This window comes from Mauremys mutica, chromosome 4, assembly GCF_020497125.1.
Source record: "Mauremys mutica isolate MM-2020 ecotype Southern chromosome 4, ASM2049712v1, whole genome shotgun sequence".
In the NCBI taxonomy this organism is placed as follows: domain Eukaryota; kingdom Metazoa; phylum Chordata; order Testudines; family Geoemydidae; genus Mauremys; species Mauremys mutica.
In genome coordinates, this window is record NC_059075.1 from 106,456,337 (window position 1) to 106,482,151 (window position 25,815).

At 42.3% G+C, this 25,815-nt stretch overlaps 2 protein-coding genes across 10 annotated transcripts in view; both read left to right on the forward strand.

The window, feature by feature from the left end:
- OSBPL5 (oxysterol binding protein like 5) overlaps positions 1–2,609 on the forward strand; it is a 215,498-nt gene extending 212,889 nt beyond the window's left edge. For 8 of the 9 annotated variants that reach the window (XM_045015473.1, XM_045015474.1, XM_045015475.1 and 5 more), the window contains one exon: positions 1,285–2,609. In XM_045015473.1, coding sequence (XP_044871408.1) covers positions 1,285–1,420 — 136 coding nt within the window. In that variant the 3' untranslated portion in view covers positions 1,421–2,609. The remainder of the gene's footprint in view (positions 1–1,284) is intronic. The other variant, XM_045015472.1, reaches the window with a different exon arrangement.
- A 5,322-nt stretch (positions 2,610–7,931) lies between these two features.
- Positions 7,932–24,388, forward strand: LOC123367894 (tumor necrosis factor receptor superfamily member 6-like). Its single transcript, XM_045012202.1, has 10 exons — positions 7,932–8,035; positions 10,939–11,044; positions 13,875–14,006; positions 14,235–14,346; positions 15,028–15,101; positions 16,218–16,328; positions 17,763–17,788; positions 19,567–19,896; positions 20,479–20,533; positions 22,347–24,388. Exons 1-10 carry the CDS (start codon positions 7,988–7,990, stop codon positions 22,643–22,645), a joined length of 1,293 nt encoding a protein of 430 aa, XP_044868137.1. The 5' UTR covers positions 7,932–7,987; the 3' UTR covers positions 22,646–24,388.
- The last annotated feature ends 1,427 nt before the right edge of the window (positions 24,389–25,815 follow it).

Here is a 25,815-nt window from a genome sequence, read left to right on the forward strand (position 1 = left end):
GAAGGGGGGGGGGGAGCTTGAGGGAAGGGGTGGAGCGGGGGTTGTGCGGAGGGGGGGTCGAGCCCCCTCCCCCCTGGAACTAGGGAAGTTGGCGCCTCTGGGTGAGGCCATAGGCTTACTGCCTCATTCCCATGTTTGGGGTGGCTGGTAGGGAGCCAGTTGCTGCATTCAGGAGAGGCCAGGGAATGGGATTATCTCTGGCTGTGGGTGGAGGGGATCCAAGAATGAGGAGATGTCTTGTGCCCTCCTGCCTTTCCCAGCCTCTTGCCATCTGGCTTTGAAGGCTGATTCTGTCCATCAGAATGGTTCCAAAAAGTACTGCTCAGAGGGAGAAGTGTGAGGGTTAGTGACAATTCAGACACTCTTTGGGAAGCTAATTCTGTTTTAGGCTGTTTGATAAGACTAGTAAAGATTTTTCCAATGGCAATACTCCTCCTGATGACTTTGGAAAGCTAATAAGTTTGTTTAGGCTTGAATAAAATGCAGCAGATTGTGTTATTTCAGTAGACAAGGCCAAGAAACCTGTGTTCTCGAATTACTAAATCCTGGCAAGTACACAGAACTTAGTGTCTTACGAGTTGTCAATTCCTGAATTTTGCACTGCACTCTGTTCTTTGCTGCCTTTTTCACTCCTAGTGCTAGGTTTTCAAGTAACCTGGCCCCAATTGAGGGCACTGAGCCTCAGAAGTGCTCGGCACCCAGCAGTTCCCATTGTGAGCGGGCCAGATTTTCTGAACAGCCCCGCACTCACCATGCTGAGATCGCTTGAAAACCCAGCCATTTATTTTGGTGTCTAAGCTAGACCTGGGCTGTTCCACAATGTGGGCCGCATTTTCCAGGTGTTGAGCCCTTCTGAAAATTCTGTTCCTACTGTTTCTGTTGCATGGGAATCAACCCTTTTATAGTCATTTGTTCGAATTACAAGTAGCACCATGAGACCCTACCTGACATCAGGGTTCCATTGTGCTGGGTTCTTGCATGCACATAGTGAGACAATCCCTGTCCCAAGGGGCTGATGGTCTATATAGAAAAGATAGAGAAAGGATAGGAGAAAAGAATATTCATATTATTCCTTTGTTAAGAGAGAAGCATGTGGGCCCAATCCTGTACTCATCAAACAGGCTTGTAAATTTAAGCCATGGGGAGTCTTGCCTGTGTAGGATCTCCAGGACTGGGAACGGTAGCTGAGAGTTCACGTGTGTCCGGGGTGCAGTAGGGCGGGGAAGAATATCTGTAAAATTCTTTCCTACATGCAAATGGATTTATTACTACTTGTTGTTTCAGAAACCTCACTGCTCTGAACAAAAAATCTTTCTACAGGAAGGCCTCTTCCGAAAACCTCCTCCTGGACTCTCGCTGTTGGTTTCTCATTTGCGTCTTTCTTACATGTCAACTGTTCATTAATTATGTCTTCAAATAAAAGCACTACGTTTGGCAGCAATAAAAGTTACTGGCTGCAGGAGGGGGACACTCATGCAAGGAGCCCATCGAGGCACCAAGCACTTTAAAACCAACGCAGCAGAGATGGAAGAAAGAGACAGGCTAAAAGGGGACCCAGGGAACCAGCAGAGTTCAGTTCCTTCAGATTGTCATTTGCCTTTGTACGTGTACATCTTCAAGGACCTCTTTACCTGTACGGGCCTTAATGCTAAAGCCAAATGTAGCTTTAATTGTGCAATTTGTTTTCTATGTCATTTTCTTGTCATTTTCTGATGCAATCAATAATTACCAAGCAGTATTGGTGCCCCAATAATGGCAAACATCCACATGGTTTTAGAATGGTTCCATTGGCTTGCTTTATAGCTCTAAGGGTTGGGGGAGGTGGGAAGGGCTCTTATTGCCAATTTTCAAGATGTCTATTGGGTACATTCAGTTATGGGATGGGAACAACAGACGACGGTCCAAAAATCCAACCACTTGGTTATCGGTCAGAGTTTCTCCTAGGATCTTGCTGTTGACACACATGCGCACACACACAGTTGGACCTGAAAATGTGCATCACACTCCATTGCACAGAGATTGTAAATATGCACGATTGCCGTCTTCAGGAAAAGGGAATCATTCAGTAAAGCTCCTCATTCTGTTACAGAGCCGATAATGTCCTGAACTAGACCCACTGAGTCAAATGTCAGACATGCTTGTTTATAAATCTTGGTCACTTTTTTTTTTGCGCTATATGGCTGTTTTTATATTATAACAACACAAAAATTGTATAGAAGTCCTCTAAAATTTCCCATTGCCCCCTTGGAGAGGGAGCAAATATGTGTTTGATCGTAGGCACATCTATTATTAAAGGTCAGGAAGGGTAAGGGTTTTGCCACTGCGTTGTTAACTCTGTTAATAGTCTTCCTATTTTACACCATTTTTTAAAAGATTTGCAATATTCTCTGTAGATTGCAGTCAGTACTAAGCCTTTCTTTTCTGGCCTGAAGTAGTTCCAATTGGTAAGTACTGCTATATATACAGCCTTAAAATACTTAGTGGTGGTGCCAGACTGGCAAACTTTAAATGTAAATGTTTCCAAATTTTTAACTACATTCCTTGTCATGTTCCCCAGTTAGGGGAAACCTGTTCGTGCTTGATATGTTGAAATAAAATTACACAACTTTCAATGACAATTTCTTTGGATTATTTGTGTTTGGGATTTTTCTCATTTTGTAGCAGTTAACTCATGCAATGCATGAGTTATGTCGTGCTTTCCCAATAGATAGTATACAGTAATAGATGTACAGTTGGCTACCATATGAACACAGAAGAGAAAAGCATTCCATGCTAAGTTCTGAGTGACACAATGAGTTGTCTTCCTCCCTGAAAGAGGAGCAACAGCTCATGGATGGTGTTCATGGAAATGTTTGGCGGATGTTCTCTATCTTGCATGGAATGGGAATAGCAAAATTATATGATCTGATATTTGTCTGACTCTCAGATTAGGCCATGCTTTTCAAATGTAACAGGTGAATTTTGGATGTCTGTCTTGCTCAAAACACCTTAAAGATCCACCGTAGTTGTCACCTTCTTGAAAAATGCTTTCACAGGGAGAAAATACCTGGTACTAAAGGGCTCTTTCATCTAGCAGAGAAAGGCATACCAAGAACCAATGGCTGGAAGCTGAAGTCAGACAAACTCAAATTAGAAATTATACACAAATTCTAAGTGATTTAACGTTATGAATAAATTACTAAGGGAAGTGGTGGACTCTCAATCTCTTCATCTCTTTAAATCAAGACTAGAGCCTTTCTGGAGGGTATGCTTTAGCCAAACACAAGTTATTGGGTTCAATACAGGGGGTAACTGAAATTCTATGTCCTGTGACATACAAGAGGTCAGACTAGTTGATGAGAATGATCCCTTCTTGCCTTAATATCCATGAGGGAGGCCAGCTTTCAGAGGGCAGGAACTCAGCGCTTTCCAAAAATCAAGCATCTCTAAGGCCTTGTCTACACTGCCACTTTACAACGCTGCAATTTTCTCACTCGGGTGTGAAAAAACACCCCTGAGCACTGCAAGTTTCAGCACTGTAACTTGCCAGTGTAGACAGGGCACCAGCACTGGTGGCTACTCCCCTCATGGAGGTAGGGTTTGTTTTTGTTTGTTTGTTTGTTTTTTTTACAGCTGTGGCAGTGCTTTAATATTTAATGTTTAAAGACATACACTAATTGTTTCAGTCTTGCCTGAATGATTCCCAAGGTCACTAGTCACTCTTGAAAATCTTGGCCTTAGCTGCTTCACAGACAGGTGTAGTTCCAGCGTCCACTTTCTAAACAATGTTGTTCATTCCAAACAACCTGCCTCCAAGCTCTTCGTTTTCAGCAGCAGGCACTTATCTGGCCTCTCCCATCTGTCAATGCTGTTTGTGCCCTTTTCTTATGTTTTCATAGTTTTGTGTTTATCTCCTTTCCAGACCTTGCATTAGATTAGCGAGGAATGTGCTGATAGAAACCTGTTCTCTGTTGCAGGAGTGTTATGTCTTCAGGATATGATTATGACATAAGTTTTGGAAAAGAATGTCAAGAACAGCCTGAACCAAAGAGCAGGGGTGCTGATTGGGAAGCCATTAGCGGGTGCTGAGTAAGCAAATGCTTGAAGTTGTTAGAACTCTTCCACTTTAAGAAACAATATGCACCCTCAAGGAATTCCATTAGAACCTATTATTAATTTTTATTAGTCCCAGTAGCAGTAATATAAAGGTTCTTGCAAAGAGATTTGCAGTGCAACCAATGAAGTGTTACCTACATACACCAATTTCACGTCACCAGGGGATGTGGGGGGGAAGTCTCCCAAATCTATCACTGTTTCCCACATGGGATCAATATTTTGTTTTTGTTTTTAAACTGAAATAAACAGAAAAAACATCATACATCCTGCTAAAACGGCAGCTGGATTAAAATCAACAAGCAATTGCTGTAGATGGAAATCAGAAAGGGAACATTCATATGGGCATGGGAGATTAGCCATTTTTAGTAAATAGCATAGATGGAAAATACCTGTCATGATCATCCATGAGGATCCAATGCAGGTCCTTCTAGTAAAAGTACAAGCCCCTTCCATACAAACTATAGGAGAAACACCTTTATCCTTAAATCTCAGGATGTTACTGTTTCTGGGGCTAACCACTGTAGGCAGACATGATCGGAGTAAAGCCATGACATTATATTACACTACTTATTCCACCTTCAGAGAGGATAATCCCTCGAATTAAATGGCAAAATGGACACAGTTGAAACCATGCCTTGCCTACCACCTTTCCTGCGATTCACAATTGCCTGATATGCCCAGAGGAATTGCTTAAAATGAAAAGTAATATTAGGGCATTTTAGTGTACTTTTATCTTCTCATGCAGTTTAGAACTGGGAAGCAGCTCATCCATAATAAAAGTTTTGCAGGCCAAATCCTACCATCAATAACAGCTGTGAAGTCCCCTTGTTTTCAAGTGCAATGTACAAGTGCAACTGCTTGGAATTTAATAAACAATTATGATAATGTGCAAAAAGGACTAAAAGAATACAGCTCTGTCCTCTAGTGGGGTTGGCTCTGCCTAAGTGTTTGCAAAATGTGTGGCCTTAGGGCTTGAGCCATTTCTCATTAAATTTAATAGGAGTTGCATTAGGCCTTTAATTTGTAAAGAGGAGATTAAAAGTGTATAAGGAAGAGAAGAAATGTGGTCCAATGGTTAGGGCACTAACCCAGGATTTAGGAAACTAGAGTTCAAGTCCCTGCTCTACCACAAATGTTGAATGATTTTAGGTAAGTCACTCAGCCTCTTTCCTCCCCTCCAGCTGTAAAAATGGTGAATTGTGAGGTATTCAAATCCTCCAGCAATGGGAGCCATATAAGTATCTTAGACAAGTGGTCATATGGAGTCCTGTACTCTAATGACCCTGTTTATGGGTGGGCATAGGCCTCTCCCACAGACATCACAGTTGCATGGGCCATAGGTAAGGGGACTAACATTCATTGGGGGTGTTTTGGTGGGCTAACTCTCAGGGCCAAAAGAAAGGGGAAGGGTCGATGGGAAATCAGGACCCAGAGACTGACAGTCCGCAGGAACAATGGGGAGAGGCCAATGCTCCAGGTCAGCCTGATTGACAGGGCAGGCAGGCTAATCAGGAGGCCAGGGGCATCCTGTCCTCCATGTCAGCTGGAATTGCCTGAGTCAGACAGAGTGGAGCTAAGCTAAGGAGAAAGCAGGGGCCTGAGCAGAGCTTGCCAGATCCAGAGACAGGGCTCGCTCCAGGGGTTTTGCTGCCCCAAGCAGCCAAAAAAAAGAAGCCACCGCGATCTGCGGCAATTCAGCGGGAGGTCCTTCGCTCCAAGCGGGAGTGAGGGACCCGCCGCCGAATAACTGGACGTGCCGCCCCTCTCCGGAGTGGCCACCCCAAGCACCTGCTTGCTAAGCTGGTGCCTGGAGCCAGCCCTGTCCAGAGGGGCCAGAGAAGCAGGTCACTGCTGGAAGCAGAGTCACAGAAGCAGCCCGCAGAGCAGACCTGTCTTTGGAGGAGAGCTGTAGCAACCAAGGCCAGAGAAGCAGCCCAGGGAGCTGGAAGCAGAGCAGCAGCAGCAGCCGTGCTGAGGCAGAGTGGAGCTGGAGCAGTCCGGAGCCAGGTGTGGTAAGCAGCTGGGGAGAGCAAGGGGGACCCTGGGCAGTGGGCCCAGCAGAGGGAGATGCCCCAGCCAAGCTGCCCTGCAGGCCTGACTTGGAGGGGGATTGTAACCCTGATGGGGCGGGGGCAATGCTGGAAAGAACGGTCCTGCCACCTAGAGCCTGAGAGCATGTGGCCACCACCAGAGCAAGTGTCCATCCCACAGCATCCCTGCAGCACAGCCAGGGCCTGAGAAGGAGGCTTGGGCCTACAAGGAACAGACTGAACTGCCCTGACATTCCAGAGACACTGTTTGTAATGTTCCCTGCCACAGAGCGGGGTGATGTTTTCCTTTTAACTTTTCCCATTTTTCCTTATTCCGTTTTAAATTAATTGCTGATTAGATAAATTGTATTTGATTTAAACTATATGTAATGATGAGTGGGTCAGGGAAGTGTCCAGTGCAGAGAGAGTACCGCAGAGCCCCCCCAGGAATCTGGGGCCCAGCCTTGTTGGGGTTACAAGGACTCTGCCAGACATGAGAGTGGAAGGGGAGTCCTCAAGGGCAGGGAGGCCTCTGGGTAAAGGAAGTGGGAGCGAGGACTCAAATCCTTCCGCTAGCCCATTTCACCGGGATAGTGCAGAAGCCAGGAAAGTTCCCTGCAATAGCGGGACCATTCCCCCATTTACACATAGCAAGGTAATGTGAGATCAATATACCTTTGCGTCTCTGGTTTGGTACTTGCTATCTGACAAAAGTAGCTAGTATTTAGTATCTAGTGAATTTTTTTTAAGTGAATATGCTCCAACCTTAAAGGTCAGGGGTCAAATTCACTGCAGCTATAAGCAGCTGTAACCCTGGGCTTTAGTGCCACAAAATCTGGATTTGGGGCATTTTTTCCCCCTAGTGAAAAGATCTCAGCAACAGTGTTGTGACTTAATTTCTAGATGCATCTACACTAGGGAAAAGTAGCCGTGTTCATTTCAACCAGCTACCCTGAAGTGAAACTAAAATGTGTCCTATCTACACTAGGATTTTACAGATAAACAATCTTCTTTTAACACTTTTTTTTTCTTTTCCTAAAGTGTGGACATGGCATTGGTGGCCCAGTTAACTCAACTGCAGCATGCTTTTTACACTATCATCGTTTTGAGTCAGGGACTGCATCTGTCTACACGTGCATTCAACATGTAGCATGATGATGCCCCTATTCTGATTAGGGTTGTGGGCTTATCAGTAGTTATGATGGGCTGCATTAAAGGTAGTGTATAATTCAGCATATACCACCCTGCTCATTTAGCCTGTTTTCTCAGCAGCTAGGATGACTTATTGGTCTGTTTAACAAAGAAGGATTTCTGATGTTGGAAAAAAATGCTCCCTGCACCCTGTGTTCTTGGGCTAGCAGTAGCCATGGGTGCCATTTTTATGCCAGGAGTGTATTATATTCGCCAGGATATCTATAGTGGAAAAAGGGGAAGGCAATTTTAACTTGAGACCTCTGCTCAGGAGCTAGGAATGAGGGGGGGGGGGAGGGAGAGGGGCTGTCTATAAATGAAGGCAGCCAAGGAGGGAATCCTTAATTTTGCCTGTTTGCTGCAGTTACAAAGGAGGGGGTAGGCCACAAAGAAAATCACTCAACGCTCCGTGACTTAACGGATTCAGAGAAAAGCAGCGGGGGGGGGGGGGGGAAGCTGGAGTCCCTGGGGCTAGAGGCAGGAGCAGGACGGGCTCCACCCCGCCGGCCCAGCGCCCTTCTGGCGGGGAGGTTCTAAGGGAACTAATTGCATCAGGAGCAGCAGCGGGAGAGGCGCAGGCTCCGCCCAGGACATGACCCATCCCTGGAGCCGGGCGGCCGCTACCATTTCCCGTGATTCCAGGCCCGGCAGGCAGCTCGCCGGGACGCGCTATGGGAGCCGGGCGCTGCTTCTTCCTCCTCCTCCTGCTGCTGCTGGGGGTGAGTGCGGGGCAGCGCGGGGGGCGGCTCCGCCTGTGTCCTGTCCCTTGGGGGCCGTGCTGATCGCCGGGCACCACAGCTCTGCAGGGGGGCTGCCCGCAAGCAGCAGCGGGGGAACGCCCAGCCCCCTGCCTCGGCCCATTGCCGGGCTGGCTGAGCTCCCGGGATCGTTCCCTCCGCCGGCTGTGGGCGCCGGGGGTGGGACGCTGCTTGGGGGCGGAAAAGGGGGTTTGGTTGGGGGGAAGGAGGAATCTTCTGCGGCCAAGTGTTTCCCGGCTGCCGGTGCAGTCTGTCCTGTGTTTGGGGCGGGGATGGTCTCTCTTGCTTTAAGAAAAACTTTTCAAATCTATTGAATAACAGAAACTAAATCTCTGAAATGCTGAGCCCGGAGCCATGCCATGGGGAGGGTTGCCAATTTTTGTGAGATCTAATACCTGAGGTTTCATCACATGACATAATCTGTAATTAAAGATGAATCATTAATTTCTGGAGATTCCAGGACTATCCTGGAGTGTTAGTTGGCAACTTTAGTCATGTGGCACGTGGGCTTGGTTTTATAGGGGACCAGGAGAGACGATCAAAGTTTTAGGTTTTTTTTCCTGAATCACAGCAAAGGTGTGTCTGGAATTGGCTTGATTGCTAATCAGAGGAGATCAAACAAGAAATTGGCTTCTCCTAATCCTGGCCTGGCCCTTAATCACAAATGGTCAGACCATTCCCCAGTCAATTCTCAGCTGCAGAAGACCTCAGTGATGTGTGCTAGCCTGCCAGGACACGATGCATGCCCTCCCAGCTCCAGGAACTGGCCAGAGTCACACTTTTCCCTTTTCACAAGTCAGGCACATCTGAGTCACAGAAGCAATGTGGGCTCAGACCAGCAACCCCCTAAATTTGGTCTCAACCTGCCCCTGGTTCCACTGTGCTGCATTCTGGAATGCCAAACTGGCCCTTTCCTGCGTGTCCGTAGCTGTTGCAGTGATAAAAGAAGAACTTCTAAGTTCTCTTGATCCTGTATGTTTCTGAAAGGAAAGCTCTTTCAGAGAAAGAGGGAGTGTGATAAAGCATTTTTCAGTGGAAGGGGTCAGGGATGGATGATCCCTGTTTTTTGTTTTAAATGTAAACTCCCTAAATTCTGTTTTTACAGTTCCTACTACAATTTAGCTTGGCCTTGCTATGCTGCTTGTATTTGCTGTAATTAGGGGTTCTCAGACTGGGGGTGGGGACCCCTCAGGGGTTCGCAAGGTTATTACATGGTGGGTCGTGAGCTGTCAGCCTCCACCCCAAACCCTGCTTTGCCTCCAGCATTTATAATGGTGTTAAATATATTAAAAAGTGTTTTTAATTTATAAGGGGGGTTGCACTGAGAGGCTTGCTATGTGAAAGGGGTCACCAGTACAAAAGTTTGAGAACCACTGCTGTAGAGGCTCCAAGTAGGGACCGGGGACTCCTTTTGCTCTGCATCACATACACATAACAAAAGGAAGGTCTGTGCCCAAAGAGCTTACAATCTAAATATGTGATGAGACAAATACATGCATACAACAGACAGATGAAGGAGCACAAGGTGACAGGGAGACACAATTTTTCTATCAAACTAGTTACTGTCTCCCAAGGAGGTGTATTAACTACCCTTCCTGTAGGAAGCGTCCTATACTGAAGTGTAGATCAGCCCCAAGACACAGACTGAGTCCAGTGTTCTATAGGAAGGCTGTGTTGGAGCAGGGAATTAAACCCAGTCTCCTGAATCCTGGGCTAGAACACTAACTCCTGGGCCATCCTTCCTCTTGAAAATCAAAATCATGAGTCATTGACAAATTGCTAAACAAATTGCTCAGTGCCTCGGTTTACCTAACTGTAAAGTAGGGATTCATATTTGTCTCCTGGCTTAGGATGTTGAAAGGATTTTTAATTAATGTGTTTTTTAAAGTCAACATGTAGATCCTCAGGAGAAAGGTACTACTGAAGTGTGTATTTATTATTTATTTTATTTAGTAACAAATTTAATTTTCTTTTGCTAGGGATCCAGTTTCTGAGTATGTGTTATGGGCCTGAGATGTGGGTGTACTGTATAATTAGTACAAAAAGGCAGGGAGAAGTGTTATAGGTCACTTGTAAAGAGGAGAGAATTGGGGGTTTGCGCCTTTTTTGCTGCTGTATGTTGTGTGAAGGTGGCCTGAAAGTTGTGATATGTTTTTTTCTCTTGTAATTCTCTGCCTTGTTTTTTCACACTGGAAATTGAGGTCCTTGGTAGGCTGGAAGACTGGGGAACTAAAGCAATGGTAATGTGAACTAATAGAAAGATGTGGAGTTCTAATCACACCGTCAGACACTTTCATTTTGCTTTTGTTTAACATTTATTTAACTTGAGTTACTGCTGTTGCGCCTTCTGCTGAGGTAACAGAGCACACAATAGACATGCTCTCAGGCCTGCCCTGTGGTCCTGCAAAATCAAGAAAGACCAAACTTGATATTCCTGGCTCTTCCAAAGTTGGGGGAGGGGAGGAAATCTTAAAACCCCAGAACTCCTTTCAGGCTTCCTTTATAGGCCGTAAAGGGCACAGGCCTAATCTTTTAAAAAAAAAAAAAAATCTTTTGCAGGTCACCTTTAAGCATTCTTGCAAAAACAAAGCCCACCTTGAGATTACAGTGTGGTGGGTTTTGGTGGTGGTTTTTTTAATGTATTCTGTTACTTACTTTGCTCATGTCCCTATCATGCTGTTTTACCCTTACTGAACCGCTGCAGGTACGCATGACTTGAAAACTTAGCAAGAGGGAATTTGTGTTTCCTCTATTCTTGTTGAAGTCTTTAGAATAACCCAATATGTTCATAGGCCTCTCACTGAGAATGTACAATGTCGGGGGGGGGGTTGTTTATTCAACATATTGCCATGTATTTTCCATAGGTTGAATCATCAGCAATATCTGAGAGTAGAGCAGAACCAAGCAGCCACAGCTGTGGTGATGGAGAATATCTGCATCAAGGCTACTGCTGTAAATACTGTCCTGCTGGTAAGCACTTAATGATCTGTAAGTTCACTTGGCTAACAAAGCATTTTTCAGAGATGATGTGTGTACTGGTTGGTATTTGTGCTGTAAGATAAAAACAATGAGAGAACAATACATGTTGCAAAAGCCATTAAGGGCCATTTTATGCTGTTCGTCCTCCTATTCAGCAATGCAGCTCACTTCAGAATGGTGTCCAGTTTTTCACAAAATAGGGTGTGGCTGGGTGATCTTGGCAGTCGGTCAGGAAACGTGGGCATGCTATAAAAGGCAGAGTCCAAGTCAATACTGAAGGAAGCTGTTACAGCTTTTCAGGGTGGATAAAAATCAATTATTTTTTTTAATTTAAAAAACTGGATTTTTTTTAATTTAAATATGATTTTTTATAGGTTTTTCCTCAGAAAATATATCTAAAGATAGTTTTAATTAAGATACATTATAGCTCAAAGATCTCTTATCATGGAATAAGGATTATAAATTCTAATTCTGTAGTATGAGACAATATATTCATGTAATGTTTAAGAAAAGTTTTGTAAATGAGTTCCAATAGTTCATGGATTAGGGACTCAATCTTATGGGGTTCCACAGGCTTCTGTATAGATTATTTAGGTTAATTTTTCTATCTACCCAATGGGACTCTGTGCTCAGTCTAGAGGATCCCATCAGAGATGCTTAGTTTTGCAGTTCTCCAAACTGTGGATTTATGTCAGAGGTAACATGCTTGTTAACAGCAAATAAATAAATAAATAATATATAGAGGTGAGAACTAACAGACCTCAACTCTATTGTCCCTCTGCAAATTTGTGTACACAGAGTCAATCCCTTACCTCTCTCTAAAAATGCAAAGTTTCAAAAAGTTCAGTGAATAAAAGATTGTTGGGGGCAGAATAGATCTGGACAAGGAGAAGAAATCTGGAGATAAATGTGAGAAGCGAGGGACATGTGCTTGTTTTGTTAAAATATTATATGTTTGCTGTTGAAGAAAAAAATCCAGAATACTTAACGTTACTGTTTTAGTTAAATAAAACAATTTAGATGTCTGTCTGTCTGATGTTCTCCTCCTAATACAACATGGCAAGAAAATCCTCCAAATACTAATGATTAACCTGTTGAATTGGAGATAGTTCACCTCCCAGTGACTTCATAAATATCTGCTTCAATTATCTTTGGGAAATGAAATAACCAAACAATCATTTGTTTTCTGATATAGCTGTAAAACTAATCTGAAAAGTTTTGAAAATAAATCAGTTTAAAAATGTACAGTGTGTACTTTCTAAAAATGAAACCTACATCTATCTCTGAGTTGTGCAGAATATGTATTAAGGTTATAACAACCAATAAGAATACACTTTTATGAAGAAAACCATGATTAAATCGAGTCTTCCTGACTAGTTATTTAAATCAAATCCACCCTGCAGCTTTGTTTGAACTCTTACTGAACCAATGTGCTGACCACATGTTTTATTCCCCCAGCATCACCTAATTGTAATAATGCTTGTCAGATACAAACACTCAATACCTACACTCAGCAGAAATGTTATGTATTTTAAAACTACATGCAAAACTTCCTTTATTTTGTAAACTATTTGCATGTCCATCTTGGAGATAGATGGGTGTAAAATTCATTCATTCTTTATAGGGCCATTTTCACTTGGCTTTGTGCCAAGGAGCATTCTATCCTCAATTTGTTATAATCTCATGAGGTTTGCTCTGTGGCTTTCTAAATCTTGTGAGTGAATTTAGTACTCACATCAAATTCACCCTTATGCAGAGACCTTGAACAAGGCAATGTGATTTGAACTCTGTTTTAAGGACTTAGGCCCTGATTGTGCAATTGATAGCAGATGAGCACAGCGGTCTATCTGAGTGCTCTCAACATGGTATGAACTGCAAGAGTGGAACCACAAGTAGGATTTAAGTGCAGTGTAGGCCTCGTGTGCGGTGGATTTCACTCAATGTGAGGAGCTAATTACACTGGTTTCAGAGAGAGACAGCATTAGCCAGAGCTGTGTGAGCTTCCCTACACACTACCTACCACATCAGTCTCACCTGAGGCACTTTCACTAATCTATTCCTAGCCTGTTCTGAGCACAAACCGTTGTGCTGAACTATGACAAACTACTTATTAACAAATAGGGATGTGAATGTGTCCAAATAGAACTAAGAAAAACATTGAAACAGTTATTTTATTGCTAAAACCTTTCATTTAAAAATAAAATACAGGCATCTTTATAAGTAGAGCATATCAGAAAGATGACAAAAAAACAGGGAAATATTATTGATGGAAAATTTTGTAAAACATTTTTCCCTCTATCTATAAAGGAGGAAAACCCCCCAAGCCTATTGGCCTCTCATTACTAGTTATTTACTTGTTTTTCTAATGTTATCTGGCCACTGACATCTAAGGGCTTGGCTACACTTACAAATTTGCAGCACTGCAGCAGGGTGTGAAAACACACCCTCTGCAGCGCTGCAAATTGCGGCGCTACAAAGCGCCAGTGTAGTCAAAGCCCCAGTGCTGGGAGCCGCGCTCCCAGCGCTGTCCGTTATTCCCCACAGGGAGGTGGAGTACGGACAGCGCTGGGAGAGTTTTCTCCCAGCGCTGGCGCTTTGACTACACTTAGCGCTTTGCAGGGCTTTGAAATGCAAGTGTAGCCAAAGCCTCAGTGTTCTTCCTGGTTTTGTTGTGTATACTTAATCTCATTCAGCTCCACTCCTTGCAAGGAGAGGCTGAAAGGAGTCATGTTGCAGTACGCTTGAATCCAGTTAACTGTATCCTAATACTACTTGAGATATACAGCTATACTATTGAATTTCTGCTTCTCCCTTTATACAGGCACTTATGTTAGTAAACACTGCAAGGTTCCACATACTGAAGGAATTTGTTACCCTTGCACAGATGGAGAGGATTATACTGCTTATGCAAATGGCCTAGACGAATGCATACGATGTAAACTGTGCAAAGAAGGTATAGTACAAAGCTTGGGCTGATCTGTAAATACATTTGGGTTGCTGTGGGCAAAATCTTTGATATTCTTTGTTCCACAGAAAAATCTGTTGCCTCAGTCCCCTTGCTTATTTTCATAGATTTAAGAACACTTACTCTTTTTTTAAAAATAACTTATGCTTGGTAGAAAAGAAATCACAAATTCAGTTTGATTACATATGTAACTTGTATGATTCTTCTTTTTCTCAGATCAAGTAACAGTGAGCACCTGCACTTCGATGAGCAATACTGAATGTCAGTGCAAGCCAGGCTATTTCTGTCCTACTCTAGGCTGTGAGATGTGTTACAGATGCAAGTCAAAGTATGTACAAAAACTGATTTAGGCCATTGTCTTCCATATAGTACAGTAAAAAGTAGAACCTAGCTCCTCTAAATGCTTACCCACGTTTACCTTTTGACATGTGAATAATCCCATTGAAGACAATGGGGCTGCTCATGTGTTTGAAGTTAAACGCACGCCTGAGTGTTTGCAGGATCAGTGCTTAGAACTGTATGTATATAAGTATTGCTGTCCTGTTTGATGCTTCTGCCTGGACACAAATGTTCCCAACACGTTTCCTGATTCCTTCACCTGCCACATTTGAATAGGCTTTGGGGGGCTACCAGTTAGGACAGCTAATGTCAGTAGAGCTACCCAGAATTTTATAACATGGGGCCAACTATTGAAGGAGGCTAATTATGTACGTGATTAGTTAACACGTCATCTCAGTATTTTTTTCCTTTTTTGAATAAATATTTGTGTACATTAATCTCTCCCCGTGGACTTATATGTTTTTGCTGTGGTGCCACATAATCTTCTAGCATCCTTTATTCTTCATCTGTTTTTCAAGTACTCTTTCTTAGTGACTGGTGAGAACAGACTACTTTGTTTTTTAATTTGCACATTCTGTCCATGTATATAAATTATTCCTATGAGAGTAGGAGTGAGCATGAGTACAGATTTTATTTTGTAACATAATTATATTTTTATCATCAATTTTAGGTGCCCAGAAGGGAAAGAAATTGTACAAAAATGCAATGCTACAGCTGACCTGGAGTGTGGCCATCCTCTCATAGGTACAGTATAAACTATGCTTAGGGAGGTCTGATGACTTTCTGACTCTTTGTAGATAATTCAGAAGCAGATTATAAAAGCGAGGCTTTGAAATCCCACTTTTAAGTGTTTGATGAGCCTACGTAATTCACACTGGCAGCCACTAGATGGAGACAAAGACTCCAAGTGTGGATTGTGTAACCAACCAATATTTGTGGTAATATTTAAACTAGTACAGGGGACTTGTCTTGGTGGAAAGGATTACATAGTGGACGTGCCTTTCCAAGGTGTCACATTAACACAGTTTAAAGCTATAGGTAGTATGCCCTTCAAATACTCAGTTAAATATTAAAACCTGAAAAATATCTGTATTGTGGCATAAATCTGAAAATCTTTTCCCCTGTAGAGCCTGTAGATTCCCTTCTACTAGCTTTTAATTTGCACTGACACAGACCAGCACCTAGATACTCTAATGATGTATTAATATCTGAGAGATGGTGGCTTTCTTGAGGCAGAGACTAGCAGGGCTGCCCAGAGGATTCCAGGGGCCCGGGGTCTTCAGCGGCAGGGGGCCTCCGCTTCGGCGGTAAGTCGGCGGCGGGGGGTCCTCCCGTTCCAGGACCCGCCGCCAAAGTGCCCCAAAGACCCACGGCGGAGACCCCCCTCCGCCGAATTACCGCCGAAGCGGGACCCGCCCCCACCGCCGAATTACCGCCGAAGACCCGGCTGCACTCTGGTGGCGGGTCCCGCTTCAGCTGTAATTCGGCGGGGGGGGGGGGGGGTCCTTCTATCCCAGAGAGGAAGGACCCCCCGCCAGCGAAGACCGGGAGCGAAGAAGCTCCGGGGGCCTGGGCCCCGTGAGAGTTTTCCGGGGCCCCCGGAGCGAGTGAAGGACCCCGCTCCAGGGGCCCCGAAAAACTCTTGTGGGGGCCCCTGCTGGGCCCGGGGCCTGAGGCAAATTGCCCCTCTTGCCCCCCCCTCTGGGCGGCCCTGGAGACTAGAAGTGTCACTGTAACAAACTGCTGCATTTCACAGGCATTTGTCTCCATTGTTGTGTGCAGCATCAACATTCTTACACTGCAAAGTCAACTGTCTTATGGGTGGCTTTAGTATTTCAAGCTTGCTTGCTTTTTTTGCAGGGACTGCAACTACTGCAGGTTGGATTGCTGGGGTCATCGTTGTGTTCATTGCTTTTGTGGCTGGGTGCCTTTTATTTAAGAAAAGGATATCATATAATAAAACAAATAAAGGTAATTAAAATTCCTTTCTATGGATATCCTGAGATACAGACTCAAGTTTCCAAAGCTAAATGAAGTAAAAATGGAGGTTGTCTTTATGGTTTCTGCCCGCCCTCCCTCCAAGCCTCTGCACCGCTCCTGGAAACGACTGACCTATCCCTGTGGCCCCTGGGGAAGGGGGTCTCCATGCGCTGCCCCCATCCCAAGAGCTGACTCTGCAGCTCCATTGGTCAGGAACTGTGGCCAATGGGAGCTTCGGGAGCGGTGCCTGTGGGCAGCGGCGCATGGAGACCCACTGGGCCCCCGCCTAGGAGCCGCTGCCAGAGGGGTGTGTCAGTCGCTTTTGGGAACCGCCCAAGGTAAGTGCTGACTCCCTGACCTCCTCCTGCACCCCTGCTCCACCTAGAGCCTGCACCCAAACTCCCTTCCAGATCCCAACCCTACACCCCTCCTGCACCCCAACCCTCTGTCCCAGCCTAGAACCCGCACCCAAACTTCCTCCCAGAGCTTGCACCCCACAGCCCCTCCTGCACTCCAACCCCCATCCTAGAGTCTGCATCCCAACTCCCTTCCAGAGCCCGACCCTGCACCCCCCCCCCCCAACTCCCTGCTCTAGCCTGGTGAAAGTGAGTGAGGGTGGTGGAGATCAAGCGACGGAGGGAGGGGGGCTGGAGTGAGCAGGGGGCGAGGCCTTGGGCAGGACAGGGGTGTGGTCTCAGGAGAGAGACAGGGCAAGGATCTTTGGGTTTGTGCAGTTAGATAGTTGATAACCCTACTGGGCAGGCACGAGGAAGCCCTGGCGTGCCAGAAGAGCGCGCCCAGCCAGCGCAACCGGCAGCTCACTGGGCACCAGCCAGCACAGGTGCAGCACCACCCAAATGTCAGGCGGACCGCGTCCGCGTAGGCGTGGCTTGTGCATGCTTGGGGGCCCATTGACTGTTCTGCCCTGAGACCCGGAACTGCTGTCAGCGGGCCTGCTTCCATCCTAGCTGCATCTACAGCGGGAGTTTTGCTTGGCCTAATTGTGTTGCACAGAGCATGACATTTTTCATACCCCTGAGTGATATAGCTAGGTTGACCTAAGTTTTAGATGTAAACCAGGTCTCTGACTAACTTTTGGAACTGAGGCCTAAAATTTTTTAAAGATCATAGACTCTGAATAGATTAAGTGGAACTAGACCCCAAATGGAACTCTTGGTTAATATCTATCTACCATGTACAGTATGCCCCATCCATTCGTGCTCCAGTAGATTTGGCCAGAAGGGAGTCCTTCAGTTCCTTGAACTTCTCAGTCTACTCTACAGCTTACCTACATTTAAACTGCTGATTGAGATTGAGAATCTGTGTCAGAGAGTTATGCAATGTAATCAATGTACTAATTCAGCTATATTTAAACAATATAACTTTAATAGAGAGAGTTTAATTTATATTCTTCGTGTGTTTCAGAAAATAAAGATGCAGAAAAAGATGTGGTAAGTTTCCTTTGGACACGTGCCATTTTTATCTTTTACCTGTATGTTAATTGCATAAAAATTAGTTTCAATTTTTAATTTAAAAGATCTGTTTAACTATAGATGACGCATACCTTAGTCTCTTTCTCTGCCCTGATTGCTGTTGTATATTGGGACACTTTTCTTCACTTCATACAAAAACCGAAAACTTTTAGGTCATCTAGTTCATCTCCTGTTAATGTTGGATTGTTCTCTACAATATAATGTATTCTTTAGTGTCTTGTTTAGCTTTAAATGCCTCATATGATGGAGCTTCCAGTACTTCCCTTGGAAGAATATTGTAGAGCCCTAATATGGCTCTGTCAGGAAGCTTTTCCTGATAATTAAATGAATGAAAAAGTTAACTACATACCATTATTTCTAGTTATATCCTCTTGTGATATCCTAAATAGTTCTGCTTACATATTAGCATTTACACTTTTCAAATGTATATCGATAGTTATATCCTTCCCTCCACACCCAACCATTAGTCAATGCTTAGCTTCTTTCTCTCACATTAAATGTAACTTGTGTTCTTACATGAGTAGTTTTCATTTGAGGTTGATAGAACTCATGAAGTGACCAAGATTTTTACCCTTAATCTCTGCTCGTAAGTCAGTCTCTGTATGGGGTCCTGACTCATGCTTGGTGTTTGGAGACCCTATTTGTATTGTGACAAATATTAGCCCCATCATTTTTCCTGCTCTCCTTGGAACCCTGCAATTATAAATATCACTGTGATATTGAGATGCCAAGAACTGCACATGTTACTTAAAGACAACCTGCTTAAGGAAAATTGTAATTCATAGGGAATTGTGGTATGTAAGGAGCTCCAATTTTTATATTTGGATTAAAGTTTAATACTAGATATCATTGGAAGGCACAGATAAGACCTTCTTGACTACCTTTTTAATAAAGACTTTTACTTAAATAATAGTAAGTAGAGACATAGTTCAAAGATATTTGTTTATTAACTGCTGTTCCTAGGACAAGTGTTTTTGGTTTTTTTTTTTTAAACCCACAACCCTCAATTCTGCAAGATGCCTTAGGAAAGTCGGTCAGTTTAAACTGTGGGTGAAACTTGAGGTCCATAGTAAGTGACTCAACTATCTGAGCACCCAGTTGTGTTTTGTCATTGTTTTTGTTCTGAACTTGCAGGGCTATTTTGTGTGTTCTGTAAAGGTTTAGCAAAGAAATAGGTTACAATAAAGATGCAGAAAGAGTACAGTCAGGTTAACCTGGGGCAGTGGTAAGAGCTGGGGAACTATTCTGCTCATGTTCTCGCAGGCCCAGAGCAGATCTCTCTCTGTTAAAATGATCAGCAGTGAAATAGTCAATGTTTACATTTTTAAATGCAATTGTTAAACTTCAGCGTTAATACCAAATGTAGCTAGCTCCCCTCCCTGCCCTTCAGCCCACTTGGCATGGGGTTGGTTACATGGTTGGAGAGTGAAATTTAGTGCTAAAATAAATAAATCCTATTTTCAATAGATGTGGTGCTCCCCTTGCCTAACTACAGAAGCTCACATGTAACTTCTTTGCTATTCTGTAAAGGTCTAGTGATTAAAGCTGCTCCTGTTTGTCACTTGTTAACACTAGCTTCTGAATTTTTATGTGGGATGGCTTGCTTGCAATGAAGCACTATGTATGAAATGTTCTTCCAGTGCAAGGTTCTTGAGAGCTTGCCTACAAAGCTATGTATGCTTTAATAAAGCACTCTTAATTAGCACTCTTTAATAAATCACTCTTATCCCTTACAGGAGTCTGAGGATAGCACTGAAATTTTCTTTGCACCTGAAATGGAGAATGCTAACACTAGTGCACCCATTTTAGAGATCCAAAACTCTGTTCAGAGTCCACTAGTTTTAGCAGTTAATAGTCCTGATTCTGCACTGAGAAATGAATTGCCTGAGGATACCAGTGTTGTATTTTCTGAGAGAAGTGGCCTACTACTAAATGGTGAAAACAACTCATGGGAAGAGTCTTACCACAGGGCTGCAGGATATTCAGCACCAGTAAAGCCTCCAGACAAGCCCAATTTTGTCTCTTACCCTGGACAGTCAAATGGTGGGATGTCCGTATCTCAGATGGTAAGTGGGAAATGCTCAGCGTGTCATGAAATTTGTTGTGTAATCTTATGGAAGCAATGTAATAGCCTCTTCTTTTTAACATCTAGAGCATCCTAGCTTACAGAATGAATTGGTAATAAAATAGACCCCACCACCACCCAGAAGGATATGAAAGATGCTTTTGCATTATCTTTATTTTTAAAAGGGAGGTATGGAAAAATTTGTATGTTTGCTGAAGTGGTATCAGAAATTTCTGTAACTCATCCAGTCAACCTAGAAACATTGTTTAATTAAGTGTCTGCTATCCTCTTCTTTCCACTGCTCAGTACCAACACGGAAGATAGGTGTTTTTTTGTTAATACTATGACTGATATACTGCTGCATCCCTTATTAGCTAGTGGAAGAGCTGGATTTTCTGGCTGGGCAGTTTTGTTTACATTTTATTCAGGTTTTTGAACTTGAGTTTATTCTGTGAAACTTTTGAATTCTCATACCTACCTTTATAGATACTGTGAAATCAAATCACCACATCAAGGATAGCGATTGTAAATGAGCAAAGAATGTTTTGTTCTGTTTGAATAAACATAGGTGTTTATCTTGCAGGTCAGGGATTCTGAAGCCAGGCCTCATATAATAGTGAAAGAGCTTTCTCAAGAAGGTGAGTAGTTCAAGTAGCCCACCTTATTAGGGATCTAAAATTGGTAAGAGTCTGCAGAGTACTGGGCAATATGTGACTTTCTGTCTTGAGTTCATTGTACATAATTATGGGACATCTGAATGAGAAAATAATAGATGTTAATTTGTTTAAATGTTTACAAACATTTTGTCCTGCTTACTATATCAGCACTTCTGCAGATTGCTGCATTTTATTTATTTTCGTCCTTTTAAGAAATTGCTTTAAAAACAAAACACCTCCTCTCTCATCCCACACACTTCATAGCAATTAATTATATCTACATAAGGACATAGCTTTTTCATAATGTATTCATAGAGACATGCGACATATGACTAGAAGTTACGTTATGGGTCATAGAGTCCAGTTCCCTGCTATCACCGGCAACCACCATCATATATTCATGTTGTTAAAGATCACTATTCAGAGTGTGTCAATAACTTTAGGAACAGTTGCTTTTTAGAGCTAACCATGCTCTAGTAAAAAATCCATTTTATGTACCAGCAGTGTAATCTGTAGCATGTCGTGTAAGGACAACAGATTTTTGTACAGCAACTTTACCATTCAAACAGATAAAATGCCAGGATGTATCAGATACCAGTAAATATACCAGTGAACTGGTATATTGTGTGGCACTGAAGGAAGTAAACCATGTTCTGATTGAGAGTACTGGTGATATCAGACTTACCTTGGCAGACCAAATCTGCTGATAGCAATTAATTTTATCCATCCATCTACACAACTAAGAGTGGTCAGAAAGCTATCAAAAGTGAACAAGGACCTTAAAACTACAGTGAAATCTGTACAAAGGCCATTTTCAATAGACTACCTCCCATTTTAAGAGACCACTTTGAAGTATGCATATTGATATCTTTGAGCTTTTTAAAAGATTATTTTGAATAGGAAACCAATTGGTTACCTGTTCCTTGGGTATTCACTTAGGACAGGCTTCACCATTTCTGTTGAACTGAATCTTTTTATTGTATTGACCTTCAATAGTATACACAGGTTTTTGTTTTTAACCAAACCAGTACTGGTTATGCTAATCAGATTCCATAAAATATATGGGTACCGCTTGATTTTAAAATCATACTCTCTGCTCCTATCCTACACTTGGGGCCTGTTTACACAGTGCAGCAATGTGCACCAGAAGGGTGTGAGTTCTAAAGTGCAGCTGTTTCACACTAAGTGGCCTATGTAGACCCTCCTGGCACACACTAAAAGTCCCTAATGCACATCAACATAGTGCAATCTGACCCACACTAAGGAACTTTAAGTGCATGCCAGCAGGATCTACATGGGCCAGTTAGCATGCAATACGGTGGTGCACAGAGCAATTCATACCCCATTGCTGCACAGTGCCATACTATGTAGACAAGACCTACGTTGTATATTAAAGGAATAAAATGATTCCCTTTAGAACAAATTAGTTATGATTTTATTATGGCATAAGAAAATTTCAGGTTTTAGATGTTTCCTGAAGTCTATGTAATGGTGCATTTCATCTTCTACAGATAGCTACCATACGAAGTAAAACATACCTCTCTATTTGTATTCCCAATTTATCAGTAGCTGGTTGAACAGATACAGTATAGGCCAGCAATGCAGTGTGAGACTAAATGGAGTATATTGCTCAAATACTCTCTTGTTGTGTGCCAGGGAATGTTAAACTACAAAGGGGAAAGGTAGTAAAATGGCAGATGTATAGGTTCTCAGATAAATCCAGTTCAAGAGTACATAGGCATCTATAGAAATGGTCATTTTAAAATATTCACTGATGGTTTTTTTTTTTCCCCAGCATTAATTGAAAGTTTTTATTATTTTATAAAAGAAGTGCCACCACGCGACTGGAACACGTTTATGAGAACTCATCTAACAGATAATGAAATTGCTAAAACAACGTTTGAACATCCAAAAAATATTGAAGAGCAATATTATCAGATGCTAATCATTTGGAGAAACAAATTTGGAAACGAGGCTTCCGTTATTAAATTATTAGATAGCCTATGGAATATAGGACTGAGAAGGTCTCATGAAAACATAGTAAACCATTTAATAAGTAAGGATATTATAACTATACTAGAGGCCAAAAACTAATGAGTATACTATTATCAACAAAAAAAACCAAAACCAAAACAATCTGTAAACTCTATAGCTAAATAAATGGAGATGTGCCTATCTCACAGAGCTGGAAGGGACCCTGAATGATCATCAAGTCCAGCCCCCTGCCTTCGCTAGCAGGACCAAGTACTGATTTTGCCTCAGATCCCTAAGTGAACTCCCAACCCTGGGTTTAGCAGGCCAATGCTCAAATCACTGAGCTATCCCCCCCACCCCCCATGTTTCTATACACAACTTTACTTTAGTGCATGGTGCCAATTTTTTTTATTGTTGATTTAAGAAAACTTGAAAATATCAGCATAAAAACTACTGGTAAAACAAATAGAGAAATGAGTTCAGATATCTTCACTGCAACTCATGTCATCTAGAATAGCCGAGTCTCAAATGTCTCTTGCAGGCTCTACTTGTCATTAGTTAAACGTGACAAGGATTCAAGTAGCTGTTCACTGAGAATGTGTCCTGAGCTGTAAGACATTAAATAAAGTTGGGTACCCTTTTCATGTTCAGTTGAGGAAAGAATATAAGTGTACGTTAAACTATATAATAAACTTTGAACTCTGTTATGTCTTGGGAAATGAGAAGTGTAAGGGAACCTCACAGTAACTGGATGGAGTGATATTTGTTGGTGTTGAAGGTTTTGAAGCATATTGGTATTTTGTTATCTGCACTGATAAACAGGACCAAACAGAATCTTAAGTTGTTTTTTTTATATGCAGTGAAGAATGTACTTATGAGAACACTGTAATGTGAAGAGATTCACAGAGTTTTAGGCCAGAAGTGAACATTAAACCACCTAGTCTGATCTCCTGTATAACTCGGGTAATTAAATTTCACCCAGTTACCTTTGTATTGAGCCCATTAACTTGTGTTTGGCTAAAGCGTATCTTCAAAAAACAATCCAGTCTTGAAATGAAGACAGCAGGAGATGAAGAATTCACCATATCCCTTGATAATTTGTTCCAAAGGCTAATTGCGCTCACTGTTAGGAATTTATGCCTTATTTCTAATTTGAATTTATCTAGCTTTAGCTTCTAGACATGATTCATCTAGTAGAGAAAGGCAAAATAAGAAAGTACTTGGTATTTTCTCCGCGTGAAGGTACTTGGATACTGGAATCAAGTATCTCATCTTTTTGATAAGAAAGAGCTCTTCAAGTCTTCCACTGTAAAGCATTTTCTCTAGCCCTTGAATATTTTTTGTGGCTCTTTTCTGTAACTTTTCCTATTTTTCAACATCCTTTTTAAAGTGTGCACATGAGAACTACATGCAGTATTTTGCAGTCTCACCGGTGCTGTATACAGAGGTAAAATCACCTCTCTGCTCTACTCCCTATCCTGTTTATGCTTCCAAAGTTTACAGTGGTCCTTTGCCACAGCATCACACAGGGAGATTATGTTCAGTTGTTTCTTTACTGTGGCCCTTAAATCCTTTTCATAGTAACTGATTTCCAGGAGACCGTTCCCCATTCTGTAGATATTGTCTGCATTCCTTGTTCCTAGATGTAGAAATTTGGATTTGCAAAGTGCATTTTGTTATAATGGGCTCAGCTAACCAATAAACAGTAAAAGCAATAAATACATACAACAGTCTATAAATGTTTTTTAACAGTACATTTAAATGCTGTATTTTTATTGTCCAATCTAAATCTTAAAATTATGCAAATATAATTTCTACTTCAAACCTGTTTATGTACTTTATAATATTTTGCTATTAAAAGATTTTCACTCTTTTAAATGTGCTGTCATTTATGAATGAATATTCTATCTCTAATTTTGAATTTTTTTTAGTAATTGGGAACTGTGCTTTTAAAAATAATGCAATTAGTAGTATTAGAGCAATTCTGTTTTCTGGGGCTAAATATGTTGAGGTAGCCAGATTAATCATCTACTTTTTCCTGTCCTTGGACTGAATTGAAGAAGTGGTTAGTGACTATTTTGTGGTTATGGGATTGTGTGTAATATCTCACATCCTTCAGTGATGACTTTTTTTTGTTGTTGATTAAATTCACAAATTCTTTACCAAGGCCTCTTTTTTAGGCCTGTCTGCGTTAGTGTTTTAGCCACTGGTTTAGCTGCACCAATGTATGTATCTGTGCCAGTGCAAAACTATTTCACTAATGCTGCAAGATTTCATAAGCTTCATAATGCTTCTAGGATCTCTTTTTTTTTTCAGCCCACAGGGAGAAAGCATGTTACCAGATAGACCAGAATTTAATGCACTTCAGGTTTCAGTCCATTTATTAACTTTCGCTTTGCTGAAGTACTACAATATTGAGGAATTGTTACACTATTAAGGGGTAAATAAAGCAAGACAAATCTGAATTCCATCACTGCGTCCTTGCATATTGTACTGGTATAAAGTAGTACAAATGATGTAGTAACATCATCCAATAAATAGATTCCTTTGCTATCTAGGCAATTGCTACAAATGTAACCCTTGGGTATATGTACACATCACAGTATGTATGATACTCTGGTTAGAGCTGTGGTCCTTTGCCTGTGGGCGGCTTGCAGCCCAATCAACATACATCTGCAGCCCATGTGACATCCTCAGAGACATACAGGTAGTGTATATTGTGTGGATGCATAACACACAGAGAGCTGCATATGTGGCCCACAATTGTAAATAGGGTGAGAACCACTGGTTTAGAGGTTTATAAATGCTTCCCTCCACTAGCTTGCTTATCGTGATGCTTTGGCTAGAGCTGAAACTAAGTAACATCAGCACTGTTGAAACAATGGCCTACTCCTTACTTTGATTACCAAGGCAGACAAGTATAGGTAGGGTAGGGAAAGCAATTTTTTTACTGTTGGCTAGGAATCATACCCTCTTCTTAGATAAAGCTGAAACTAAACTAGATTTCTTGTTCATGTTTTCTTGATGCGTTGGAAGAAGAGAGTAGATTATTCAAATCCAGATTTGTATTTAACTTTTCACAGAAGGACAGGGAAGCTGTCATTCTAGAACAGAGTAGTCTGTATCTTGCTAGCAATGACCCTGGCAGGCTGGATCCCTCAGAGTGCAGCAAAACCTGCTGCACTGCACCTAACTCCTCTGTATTTTAATTATGGTGCATCTATCCATTTGACTTCTAGCTGTATTAATTTGCAGCTATGTAATATGAACCTAGGCTTTCAGCTTGGATC

What these genes read in the sequence shown, in the direction of transcription:
- LOC123367894 (XM_045012202.1), top strand. Translation starts at nt 7,988, where the DNA reads ATGGGAGCCGGGCGCTGCTTCTTCCTCCTCCTCCTGCTGCTGCTGGGG. An exon ending in TCCTCCTGCTGCTGCTGGGG is followed by an intron (nt 8,036 to 10,938) that starts GTGAGTGCGGGG and finishes TATTTTCCATAG; the next exon opens with GTTGAATCATCAGCAATATC. An exon ending in CTGTAAATACTGTCCTGCTG is followed by an intron (nt 11,045 to 13,874) that starts GTAAGCACTTAA and finishes CCCTTTATACAG; the next exon opens with GCACTTATGTTAGTAAACAC.